At 37.9% G+C, this 13,588-nt stretch overlaps 1 protein-coding gene across 2 annotated transcripts; it reads left to right on the forward strand.

Moving 5' to 3' along the window:
- The first annotated feature begins 1,244 nt into the window (after nucleotides 1-1,244).
- OOSP2 (oocyte secreted protein 2) lies at nucleotides 1,245-9,280 on the forward strand. 2 transcript variants are annotated; one of them, XM_002755394.6, is made up of 4 exons: nucleotides 1,245-1,592; nucleotides 3,956-4,134; nucleotides 5,165-5,268; nucleotides 7,797-9,280. In XM_002755394.6, exons 1-4 carry the CDS (start codon nucleotides 1,517-1,519, stop codon nucleotides 7,945-7,947), a joined length of 510 nt encoding a protein of 169 aa, XP_002755440.2. In that variant the 5' UTR covers nucleotides 1,245-1,516; the 3' UTR covers nucleotides 7,948-9,280. The 2 variants fall into 2 exon arrangements, with proteins under 2 accessions (XP_002755440.2, XP_035118696.1); XM_035262805.3 differs by lacking the exon at nucleotides 1,245-1,592 and adding an exon at nucleotides 2,637-3,105.
- Nucleotides 9,281-13,588: the final 4,308 nt, after the last annotated feature.

A 13,588-nucleotide genomic window follows, 5' to 3' on the forward strand; every position in this document is an offset into this window, starting at 1 on the left:
GGCCAGTGATTCCTTTTGGAACAATATTAGATGTTTACATAGGCAAGATTTAAAAGCTACATATGAAGTTAATACATTTTAGCTCCTGAAAATGTTCATAATATCAGAAAAATGTTTTAAAAAATGGAAGACAAAAAATAACATGTAGACTTACCCTTCTCTTTCTCTAATAATCCTTCCCCACTGGTGGTTGATGACTGGGTTCTCCAGGCCTTCCTGACGCAGAGCCCTTTGTGGGTCACAGCTTTGGAGATCTCATTGTCCCCAAGAGAATGTCAGAAATGGAAGCCCTTCTTACACACACAGAGAGGCTCTGTGCGTGCAGTAATTTGACAGCAGATTGTAACATTAAAATATAATTCAGATATGACTAAAAACAATAATAGGCATTTAATTCAGACTCTGAATTTTATTTACTGTTAGCCTCTGATTTTCAAGTACCCTTAAAACCACACAGTCACATTCAGACTGTGACTAACATTTTAAAAAAATACAATAGGTCGGGTGTAGTGGTTCATGCCTGTAATCTCAGCACTTTGGGAGGCGGAGGAGGGTGGATCACCACAGGTCAGGAGTTTAAGACCAGCCTGACCAATATGGTGAAAGCTTATCTCTACTAAAAATACAAGAATTGGCCAGGTGTGGTGATGGGTGCCTGTAATTCCAGCTACTCAGGAGGCTGAGACAGGAGAATTGCTTGAACCCAGGAGGTGGGGGTTGCAATGAGCTGAGATTGTGCCACTGTACTCCAGCCTGGGCAACAGAGCGTGACTCCATCTTAAGAAAAAAAATATATGTATACACTAAAAATCTTTGGCTGGAACTTTTATTCTACTTAAGTGTTGAAATAATTATACATGTACAGTTATTATACCTATAAAGTTATGTGTCTATATATGCATATAAAATATTCTCTTGTCTCATAAAGTTTGAAATGTCTGAAGTTACTGCAACCTTAATTTAGAAAGAATCAACACAGATGGATTTGTCAACTTTCCTAACAGCAATAGACTTCACTTTCCTTTGGGTGCCCGTCTCCTCCTAGGGATTTATGTTCCTGGTTAAGTCATTTTATCATTTCTGCTTTGCTTCTTCCAGCCAAACCCATAGAGATGAAAAAATAATAGTCTTTTGATTTCATGTATATGAGATCTAGGCTGTTCTTATATTAGATGGAAACTTACACCTGAATGTTAGCTAGTAAAAAGAGTTTCTTGTAATTTAGTATTTATTGAAAGCATTGTGTGCCATGCCATCCACCTGATGTTTGTAACAGGTTTGTGTAGACTATTATCAAATAACACTTTTTTCTTGATATGTCCCTTTGAGCTTCAGTGTTTGGATAATCGAGAGAGTCTCAGACTTAGGTAGTTGAGACTGTGATAAGTGCATCCTCGGAACTACCCAAATAAGGAGGAAAACAAAGGCAGCTGAGTATGGGATGCCATATAAAAATCATTTAAACCAGTCGTCACTTCTTGTTTCCTAAGTAGTCCTGTGCTGGAGGTCTGCCCAGATGAAGGTCTCCATGGCTTTAGAAGCGCTGATGCTCCTTGCTGTCTTGATTTGGCCTGGTGCTGAGAACTTACATGGTAAATAACCTGTTTTAGACAATGTTTCCTTGAAGGAGTTATTCATAATGATCGCTTTCCATGCAAGTATTCTACTCGATGCAGAAATCGGATCTTATTCTAACTGGCTAGAAGATGAAATGCTTTCAGGTCGAGTAGACTTGTGTCAATATAGAGAGGATACATTTTTTCTTTCTGCCTAAATGTCCCAGTTCTCACGCTTTTATTTCTCTCTTTTTTGGTCTTCTCTCCATCTTGAGGCTTATTTACAGAGGTTCTTCAGGAATAGTCCTTGGCTCTGTTTCTAACTTTTGAAAAGTCTAACTTTTCAAACCCACTGCCAATTACTACTGCTTGATTGTATCATATTGTAAGATATTTGGTTTTATCTTAATGGATCTTCTTGCTTCCAGGCTTTTCATGTTTTGCTTGATGATGATATTATTGCTCTTTTGTTCTCTTAAAAAGATTGCTCTGACCTTCACTCATGCTAAACTCATCAACGGTTCTGCGAAGCTAATAGGATAAAGCTAAGTCAGCTTGTTGCTGTCCACAAGTTGATTCCAATGTATCTTTTCTGTTTTGCCTGGAATCTAAATGCATGCCAGCTCCAAGGCCTGACTAAATGTCATCTACTATAAAGTAGCATTTCAATATTACTTTTTGTGTTCTTTTTTTTTTTTTTTTTTTTTGGTAGATTTCTCCTTTTGTTTGTTTACTTGAAATGGGGTCTTTCTTTGAAACCGATATGTCAATTTCTTATCCATTTGGCTTGTAATCCCTTTGGGAGAAAAGACCACATATAGCCTCTGATCTTTTTCCATTTTACCAAAGATGAATCTTAAGAATGCCTAGATCAGTGCAGCTCACCAAATAACAGTTAATTATTGAAATGAATAGCACATAGAGAGAAAGGGTGACCATGAATTCTGGCTATCCAGGGTGGGTAAGGAGTTCAGGCCGGACTATCTTCCACGAAGTCTGAGCAAAAGGAAGGTTCTGCTGCAGTGAAAGTATCTATGTGTGTTCCTCAGGCTTTTCTCAGCTATTTGAGAGAATGTCAAACTAAAACTTGACTTTCTGGCCGGCACGGTGACTCACACGTGTAATCCTAGCACTTTGGGAAGCTGAGGCGGGTAGATCACCTGAAGTCAAGAGTTTGAGACCAGCCTGGCCAACATGGTGAAACCCTACCTCTACTAAAAATACAAAAATTTGCCAGGCGTGGTGGCAGGTGCCTGTAATCCCATCTACTCAGGAGGCTCAGGCAGGAGAATCTCTTGAACCTGGGAGGCGGAGTTTACAGTGAGCTGAGGTCACGCCATTGCACTCCAGCCTGGGTGAAAGAGCGAAACTGTCTCAAAAACAAAAAGACTCGACTTTCTAATGATGGTGTGAAAAAATGCAGTGAAATCAGAAGTATGAGTTTCCTGTGTGTCCATGTCTACTTATCCTTTCCATCCATCTTTAATCTCAGCTGCTGGAATTTATTTTCCTTTCAGAAGGACCGTCCTCATCATCTTTCCTAGGCGATGTGAGTACAGTATTTCAAACACATGGAGAGACGTGATTTAAAGGTTGTGATCACTAATGTGGAACACATGCCTTCTTTACACCACCTTTTCTGAAATGTACATTGTCTTACATCGTTGATGATGATTTCTCTCTAAAGGCAAGACAGCCAGGCTCCAGGGGAGGTGGAATCCTCTGTGGCCACTTGCTCATTAATAATATAAGTATGTACTTTTTATGAAGAAAACACTCAGTTCCTCCAAATGGAATCTATTACAAATAATGATTATTATTGACTTACTGATGATTTAAATATAGACGGTAAAGATGGGTTTTACAACAAAACTTGCATGAAACTAACATCCCAGATAACGGGTTTTCTCTCTTCAGACTATTTCCTTTTATTGCTGAGGCTGTTTCTGGTTGTGGCTGCTCTAGACATGAATTCTATTCAAGAACCACCCTTTCACCTCTCTCTCTCCAAAAAGTATACTGGGATGATATCACTCTTATTCTAATGCATTGCAATTTACTTCTGTCCCTTATGTTTTGTCCTAAATATGGCAGCCTCCATGGAATATAACTTATTTATGAGAAAGCAAGGGGCTCTACGGTTATGCTTTTTCTCATCCTTGCATGTTGATCCTCCTACGTCCCCCACGAAATTACTGAAATCTGGTGACTTGGGGACATAATTAGTTAGATATTTTGGAAAACAATGTTAATAATGTTAATATGAAAACCTTAAGCCATGGTTACCCTTGCTAGAGGGAAAAAAACCCCTTTTATTTATCACAAAGACAGAGTTGAATATTCTTTGAACACTTAAGATAGACACACTTCTGATGCTTTTCATATGGTTCTTTCCACAGTGAAAATAAATTGCTCTCTGGACTGGTTGATGGTTTCAGTTGTCCCACTTGAAGAAAGCAGAAATCTGTATATATTTGCAGATGAGTTACATCTGGGAATGGGCTGTCCTGCAAATCGGATACAAACATATGTATATGAGTTTATATATCTTGTTCATGATTGTGGCATCAGGACAAGGGTGAGGACAGTGATTGTTTGTAAAAATACTAAATGTTTTGTCAGACTTTTATGCCCATTATTACAATTATCTTTTTAAAAAATAATCTTTGTTCCTTGTTAACATAATTTATGGGTAGAGGACAACAGAATTTCTCATTTATTCCTCACTGAATATTGGGTCATTTTGTGTGCACAGGACCTTAGATCACAGATTTATAGATTGGCTAGGGAACTGATTCTAAGTTGCCTTTAGGCTGCTATCATATTTTACTAAATATTAGTAGATGGCTTTAAATTTTATTTAATTCTTCTAATGTGGAAGGTCACCAATCTCGGGAAGCTGTATCATGTTCAATGTTAGGCCATTTGAAATCTGTCCATGTTCCATGAGGATTTGTGTCAATATATGGATCGGATTTTCATGGAAATGAAATTTCTTGTTGGTTATTCAGCTATGCACAAATCCTAAATTGCAATGTTGTCTTAGGATATTATCTTCTCATAGATTCCCAAATTTAAACAATGTATATTCATACTACACAAATATTTTGGACCAGGGACTAATTATTATAACATTCCTTTTTGAATAAGGTATTGCCTTTTAGAAATCAGGAATTTGGAGCTTCAGAAGGTGCTTTGCCAATTTTTCCAGGGATACACAGCTTGTTGGTAGTAGTTTAGATGCCAGACCAGAATGAACACTCTCCAAAGCTTGTGCTTTAAACCACTCTGTCATTTGACTTCCAAATCACCTTTCTCAAAAGAACTGTCGGAAACCTTTTCATTAATGAATCATAAAGATGTCTATAAGTGGCAATTTAAACTTGCTGCAATGAATTAGGATTTTTTTTGCCCCCAGGCATTTAAAATTCACTGTGAGGGATAACACTCCTCTTCTTTCCCAGCGAGTTGTCAGATCTTCATTTTTACCTAAGAACAACAGTAGCCATTTTTGAGATCGTGAATGTTTTTTTCCATCCTATTCAAGGGTGTGTATTTCTCCTCTGCTACTCCAAATATCTTTCACTTAAACTTTGTGCTCTCCCTAGGTAATTTCTGAGGAAACGCTCCTTTTTCAAACGGAGCTGTACTTTATCCCAAGGAATATACATCATGACCCTGAGGAAATCTCTTTGGAGTGTTCTGCCTCTAGGTAGGTAAAGCAGATCTGATTCCTTTGGAATGTTTTAGCTTTACCTTTGTTTATTACAAGCTTCTCTGGAGGCATGGATTTTAGAAAATATAACATGATTCACCTATAACTATAATTATAAACCCTAAATTAGCATTTACATAAATATTTTAATGAATACTTTAAAATGTTTTAATATTTTGAATGCAATGGTTACTTTAGCATAAAAATACGTAGATATATAATGGTCCTAACAGACAATCTAGTATAACTAGGTTATTTTATAATAACTCAACTACAAAACAGAGTCATTAAATACTCCATTACTTTTAGTAAGTGATAAAATTGAGCATTGATATTATCGTTCAATGTTTTGTCCTTTATAGTATTTTTTTCTGATACATTTTATTGTTCAGTTTCATCTTGTAAGAGTAAGTGGCTAAAAATGTAAGAAAATCAATCAGTCCATTTAATACTAACTCATGGTGAATACATGAAAGAAGGGCTTATTTATGAGCCTAATAATTAAATGTACTTTGCTTGCAATTTTGTGGAACTGTGATATTGAATCCCAGGAGCCCCACATGAACTTTGGGACTAAGGGGAAAGGTATCCTGACATACTTTTACCATGCCATTGAAATATTTATGTAAAGTTTTATAAATCTGAGTGGCAAATCTTGGAAACTACCTCAAAACCACAGGAAAAATTTTTTCCTTGTTTAATACATGGAAATAGTTGACATCAAAATAAGAGTTTAGAGCTTTAAGCCAATATGTGATGTCTTTTAATGAGGTTATAGTACTTTTTTTTCAGGGGGAGGCGGAATTGTTTTTCTTTAAATTTTGGTAAAATATACATAATATGAAATACCATTTTAAGTGTACAGTTCAGTGACATTAATTCTATTCACATTGTTAATACTGTGAACCTTCCCTTTAACATATTTCATAATTCTGATGGGTTTAGTGATATTCTATTTAAACCTTAAATAGAAACTACCCTTTGATTCTCTTTCTCTGTCTCTTTCTGTGTATAGCTCTCTGTCTCTGAGTCTCTCTGTCTCTCAGTCTGTGTCTCTGTCTCTTGATCTGTCTCTGTCTCTCTGTTTTGTCTCTGTCTCTCTGTCTCTGTCTGTCTCCACCTCTCTCTGTCTGTCTCTCTCTCTCTGTCTCTGTCTGTCTCTGTCTTTGTGTATCTCTTTGGCTCTATCTTTCACATCATACATATGTTTTCGATTTTATAAACTACCGAATGCTTGGAGCAACACAGAGTTCTGACCTAATGCCCCAGAACTACTGCCTCTCTCATTATCACTATAACAGAGTTATAGTGATAAATAGATATTCCTATTTTAATGATAACTAGTGGCCGGGCGCGGTGGCTCAAGCCTGTAATCCCAGCACTCTGGGAGGCCGAGGTGGGTGGATCACAAGGTCAAGAGAACGAGACCATCCTGGTCAATATGGTGAAACCCCGTCTCTACTAAAAGATACAAAAAATTAGCTGGGCATGGTGGCGCATGCCTGTAATCCCAGCTACTCGGGAGGCTGAGGCAGGAGAATAACCTGAACCCAGGAGGCGGAGGTTGCGGTGAGCCGAGATCGTGCCATTGCACTCCAGCCTGGGTAACAAGAGCGAAACTCTGTCTCAAAAAAAAAAAAAAAAAAAAAATAGTAACTAGTATGTTGCTTGAAGCCTACTTTCCTTGAAAATATGAAGATTTGGGGCCGGGCGCGGTGGCTCACGCCTGTAATCCCAGCACTTTGGGAGGCCGAGACGGGTGGATCACAAGGTCAAGAGATCGAGACCATCCAGGTCAACATGGTGAAACCCCGTCTCTACTAAAAATACAAAAAATTAGCTGGGCATGGTGGCGCGTGCCTGTAATCCCAGCTACTCGGGAGGCTGAGGCAGGAGAATTGCCTGAGCCCAGGAGGCGGAGATTGCGGTGAGCCGAGATTGCGCCATTGCACTCCAGCCTGGGTAACAAGAGCGAAACTCCGACTCAAAAAAAAAAAAAAAAAATGAAGATTTGACCAACAAAAGTGTCTGTTTAGGCCTTGGGTACACGAATTTTACTGTTGTATTCTCATTTTTATTCTGTCTCTGTCTCTGCCTTTCTCCCTCTCTCTCATATTCACTCACTCACATTGACATATAGAATTTTGCCGCCACCACAGTGGGTCAGTTAAGCTTTGGGTGCTTTTACTTACTGGTCTTAGGATCCGTTTGGCTGAGTTTGTTTTGCTGGGCACATTGGTACTCTTCTAATGCAAGCATCACAACTTATCTAAGACCATTAATCTTCCTACTCAGTGTTTGATGCAGAAATCATGGGGAGACTAGCTGTAATTAGTTTTTCTATAAGCCTATCTGCTCAAATCTCATGCCAAGAGTCCACGAGGATCTAGAAGGTGTAGTATGCCGGCTCTACACCGTACTCCTGAATGACTGTCCTGAAAATGATCGCGCTATCAAACAGTGGTAAAACCGACTTGATCCCAAGTGTGCCAACACTGTCTGCTTTCTCTCTCCCTTTTCTTTAGGAAATCAGTGTGGCTTACCCCAGTTTCTACTGAGAATGACCTAAAATTGGATCCTAGTCCTTTTACTGCTGACTTTCAGGCAACACCAGAAGAGTTAGGATTATTATCTTCTATCAAATTGCTCTCAGCTAAAGGAGAAATGGAAACTTGAAGGTGGCGTTATATATTTGGGAGGAAAACAGTTTTGTTTTTTCATAGCAAAAATACAGTTGCTATATCTCTCTCCTGAAGTCTCTGGTTTCTAAAAACCCTACTTCAGTAAAGGTCCTGATTAGTTAAGTGAATGTGTATTTCTAAATATTTGTATTCAATAGGGGTATGGCTTATTAATTTAATGTTAACTATTAGGTAATTCATATTATACATTTATTTAAGTTTTTTTCTGTTCTCTATAGAAGATTCAGCAATACGTCTTCAATGATAATGACTTGATTTGATTGATATAAACCCCCAATAAATATGTTCTAATATTTTTCAGGAAGAATAAAGAACAGAGACAGACATAAAAATGTGCAAGACGAAAAACTTTGAGCCTAGTGTATAATTTGACGTATTAACTATCACAAAAGGCAAAATCCTTTTATGTGCAGATACCTTAATTCACGTAGACTTTCCTATTAATCAGTAAAGTTGAATCCTAACCATAATGGAATGTGACAACCTATTTAGATTATTCCAGAGGTGAATTCAGTTTATTTTCTAACCACTACGTTAGCTGAAATTTCATGTTAGGTTTTCCTTTCTCCTCAGTATGGTCCTTTCACACTCAAAAATGATTGATTGGTTGAGTTGGTCAAGCAAAGACTTATCCTGACACCTAAGGGAATTCATTAAATAATCATTACCACCTACTTTATACTCTCTTCTTTCCCTTAAACATGGAGTCTATATATGTAATCTATCAAAAAACACTTCTGATTTTTGTAGATTTCTTATATCGAGGGTGAGAATTGAACTGTGCCACTGGCTGTTCAATCGCTTATTGAATCTACGTTTTGATGCCACATTCTCCTGGAAACAAATTTTGCCCAGATACTATTTATTATTATTTTTAATTAAGGTGGTGCTATTCCATTTCCAACAAAATGCTGCTGTAGTTGTTTACTTGTCAAAGAATTTGACACTGCCATAGTGGGCAGTTAACATGCAGCTAAGAGGTAATACTCCTATGGGGCTTCCTAAGTGTCAGAATACGGTACAAGTACATTACAATAAGTTCCTTAACCTTAAAGGGGAAACTGTATCACTATTATCCCAATTTTGCAGATAAGCAGACAAACACAGGTTAAATCATTTGCCTGAGTCTGACAACTTGTTGGTGTTTCTTCAAGATTTAAAATCAGGCAGTCTGCCTCTACGCTTTCTCTTTGTACATTAGCAACTCTACTCTACTGCTTGTAATTCTTAAGTTGCTGAACTTTAGTGCTCTAGAAAACAATTGATATTGAAGCAGTTACATAACTCTCAATAAAACTTAACGTTTAGCAATAGTGTTTCTCTTGAATATGGAAGTAAAATTTTTATTTATTTATTTTTTTGCGACAGAGTCTCACTGTGTCACCCAGGCTAGAGTGCAGTGGTGCAAACTTGGCTCACTGCAAACTCTGCCAGGGTTCAAGCAATTCTCTTGCCTCAGCCTCCTGAGTAGCTGGCATTATAGACGCCTGCCACTGCACCTGGATAATTTTTGTAGTTTTTAGTAGAGATGGATACCGGGCAGGTGAATGGTTGCTAAAAACAAAGTAAATTATTGAGTGTGAGACAATACATATGTACAAATGAAGAGGCTGCATTTTACAAGGGTGGCTCTAAAACCTCTTATCTTGCTATTTCACTTTTTCCTTTATTTAAAAAAAATCACGACTGACACAATTGTATGTATCAGCTACAATGTGATGTTTCAATACATGTATAAATCAGGTAATGAGCACTTAGTATACCAACCACCTTAAATATTATTTCCTTTAATAAGAGCATTCAAAAACCCTCTCTTCTAGCCATTTTGAAATACCCAATATACTATTCTCTACTTTCATCATCCTATTACACAATAAAACACTAGAACTTATTCCTCCTAACTAACTCTAGCTTTGTTGGCCTGTAGTCCCACCTATTTGGGAGGCTGAGGCAGGAGAATCGCTTGAACCCAGGTGGTGGAGGTTGCAGTGAGCTGAGATCGCACCACTGCACTCCAGCCTGGACAACACAGAGAGACTCTGTCTCAACAACAACAACAGCAAACATAATGGGGAAACCTCTCCAGACTACCCGTAGTGACATACAGTTTTTATCTTGGCGAGATAAGAAGCTGTTGTAGGCACTGTAAAAAGAGATGGATCATTTTCATTACAGATCCTATATTCCTCCGATGCTTCCAAAATAGTCAGAATTTCAAAAGGTTATATAGTTTTTAATATGTGAAACTATATATTTAAAAGGTTGAATGGAATGGAAGTCAAATTAATAATATTTAAAGTCATCCCTAAAATTAAGGAGCAATCCTGAGGGCAGGGGATTCTATATTCTGTGAAAACACCAGAATTCCTTAGCATCTACTCTTCTTCTTTAGAGAAGGTTGAAAAGGCATTTTAAAATTGAAAGCTAATTTCAGTGAAATGTATGTTATACTATTCTAATCAAATAAATCTACTGATGGCTCATAGGAAAACAAGTCCAAAAAGCTAATAGAGAAATGAAAACCAGAAAAGAGTCATGATATAATATTTACACCTTGCAGCAGTTAGGGTTCAATCAGGTAAGCAGAACTAGATTGAGTGATATTGATAAGGGATTTATCAGAATTAATTTTGAGAACTCGGAAATAATTCTATGGAAGGCTCTTGCTTTTGCATCTGATGGTGAGCCTGTTGTTGTTACAGGGCAGCAGGGCTGGCAGCCTGGGAAACAAGCTGGACTTGAAAAATGGTTAAGATGGTACATTTTATGTTATGTGTTTTATACAGTAATTTTTAAAAAGGTACACTTGAAGCATAGAACCGTAAGAACACATTGGAACCACATCTTCCTCTCACTTCCAACCTCAACCACAAGGATGACCTGGCATCCATCGCTATGGAGTTGTGCAAGTGCCTGGTCCAAGACTCAGAGGTGCTAAAGGAGGTTTGGTGAGAGCAGGAGAAATTGCAGGCCCAGCTATGGTCCAGTGCTAGGGAGGTGAGCCAGAGGCTTAGAGACAGTGTGTGTAACCTGCACGCTAAACCCACTTTGGAGCACCATGGCTACTGTCTTGCTTTCTTCCTTCCAAATCTTGCACAAAGTTCTTATATGACCAACCCAAGGACTGTTCAGAAAAATAATTTCTAGTAAATGTAGTTACAGCATAGCTGAATTGACCCAGAAAAACACTTAGGCTGATAAAAAACGGAGTTGAATAGTGCCATGGGTGGCAGTAAGTGGGAATATTGAATGCCACATACCCTGTATGTGTGCTCATAGAGGTGGAGGCATTCTGGAGTATTCTACCAGAATACTTGACTGAGGCGGTCCTCAGTCAAGTTGATTATGTGCACATCCTATGGCCCAGTAATTAGGATTTTGATTATATATTGCAAAGAAATTCTCATACAGAAATAAGGAACATGGATATGAGAAGTTTCCTGATATCAAGCTACAATCCCTGTGTGTTCATTTATGGGTGGGTGGTTAAATAAAACATGGTAGATTAGGTGTAGCATTTGGATACAGCAGACTGCACACTCACAGTGGCTCATGCCTATAATCCCAGCACTTTGGGAGGCCAAGGCTGGTGGATTACTTGAGGTCAGGAGTTCGAGACCAGCTTGGCTGACATGGTGAAACTGTCTTTACTGAAAATACTAAAATTAGAGGGGCGTAGTGGTGCATGCCTGGAATCCCAGCTACTGAGAGGCTGAGGCAGGAGAATCGCTTGAACCTGGGAGGCGGAGGAGGTTGCAGTGAGCCGAGATCATGCCACTGCCCTCCAGCCTGGGTGACAGAGTAAGACTTTGTCACAAACAAACAAACAAACTTGGGTATTACTAACAGAGCTGAGTGAAAAAGAGGACCATGGCATATATTAACACAATGGAATTTATGTATATTAAGAATGTTTGCATGTATACCTCAATGGTTACCTTTGGTGAGAAGAATCCAAATCAAGGCACAAGAAGATGGAAGAGCTGTAATATTTCATATGAAACCCATCTTGCACTACAGAAAATGTACTTATCAGGATGAAATCCTATTAAAATGGCTGCCAGTGAATGAAATCTGCTTAAATCCAAACTAAGATACAATTTTACATCCTAAAATAAAGTATATAGGCTACCCCAGGAGAAGAGGTGCTCTTTCTTAGAGAAATGCATATGTTCTTTCCTATCTCATTTCCAACTATCTCATTATAAAGTCCTTTTAGACATACCCAGTAGTTCCCTGATCTGGCTTCACGTTAGAGTTACCTTGGGACCTTTAAAAAAATATTCCTGCTGGGCTGGGTGCAGAGGCTCATGCTTGTAATCCTAGCACTTTGGGAGGCTGAGACAGGTGTATCACTTGAGGCTAGGAGTTCGAGAACAGCCTGGTCACCATGGTGAAACCCTGTCTCTACTTCAAAACAAAACAAAACAAAAATAAAACAAACAAACAAACAAAAAACAAAGACAAAAACCCTGTCTCTACTTCAAAACAAAACAAAACAAAGCAAAAATAAAACAAAACAAAAAAATCACACCATCATGCCTGGCATTACATGTCTATAATCCCAGCTACTCAGGAGGCTGAGGCAGAAGAATTACTTGAACCTGGAGGCAGACGCTGCAGTGAGCTGAGATTGCACTCCAGCCTGGGCAACAGAGCAAGATTCTGTCTCAAAAAAAAAAAAAGTTCACATTCCTGTTGGGTTTATGACAAATGTCCTAATTTTAATGTTTTATAAACTCCCCAGAAGTTTCCATTGAAAGTTGAAGCGTTGTATTAGCATTTTCTATCTAGGCTATTTCCATGTTTACCAATAAGTGTCATCATAAATTCTTCCAGTTTTCTTAGGAACTCTAAAAAAGAATCCCTTTATTCAAATGCTAAGATTGAATCTTTAGTCTATTTTCCTGATTTATTTGAAAACACAGCATGAGGTCAAGACAAAGAATCAAGGCTAGTTTCTGATCGATGATTTTATTTTATCCGATGGCTTATTTTAAGACCTCTTGGAACAACAATCCTTGTCCATCTTAACCTTTTATTAATCTTACAATTGTATTAACTGATGCCATTTCAATGTGATTTCAAAGTTGTGACTTTTGCAATATTATGAACTAGTAATTTACAAATGAAACACATTTAATGCATCCCAAAGTCAAAAACCTTAGGTGGTTAACTGTGTCAAGAGCTTATACCTGCATTAAGATATATAAAGGTACTGCTTCATTAAGAGTGATTTGAATATGTACACACACGGGTATGAGTGTGTGTTTGGGGAGTAAAACAGATAATGCAAGCAATAATATTTAGTAAGTAGATAAAAACAGCAAGTCTTGAGAAATATATCACTTTTTAAATAGTCAAATGTGGCACTTGTAAGGAAGCAGCTAGACTCTCAGTGAATTCACTTGAAGATTTCCTTTTCCTTTTGGAAATTTGCAACTTGAGTTTTGAACTCAATTATTCTTTAAGGTACTTCAGCACTGGAAGCTACTCAGTCTCCCTGATAATTTTCCCTGCCATCAGGAGATATTGCATGCAAGTGGAAGACAGGTCTATGAATCTTCCTTTTTCCCTTTTAAATTTGTTTTTTTTAAAATGTGTTATTTATTTTT

The sequence above is a fragment of the Callithrix jacchus genome, chromosome 10 (genome assembly GCF_049354715.1).
Source record: "Callithrix jacchus isolate 240 chromosome 10, calJac240_pri, whole genome shotgun sequence".
NCBI lineage: Eukaryota > Metazoa > Chordata > Mammalia > Primates > Cebidae > Callithrix > Callithrix jacchus.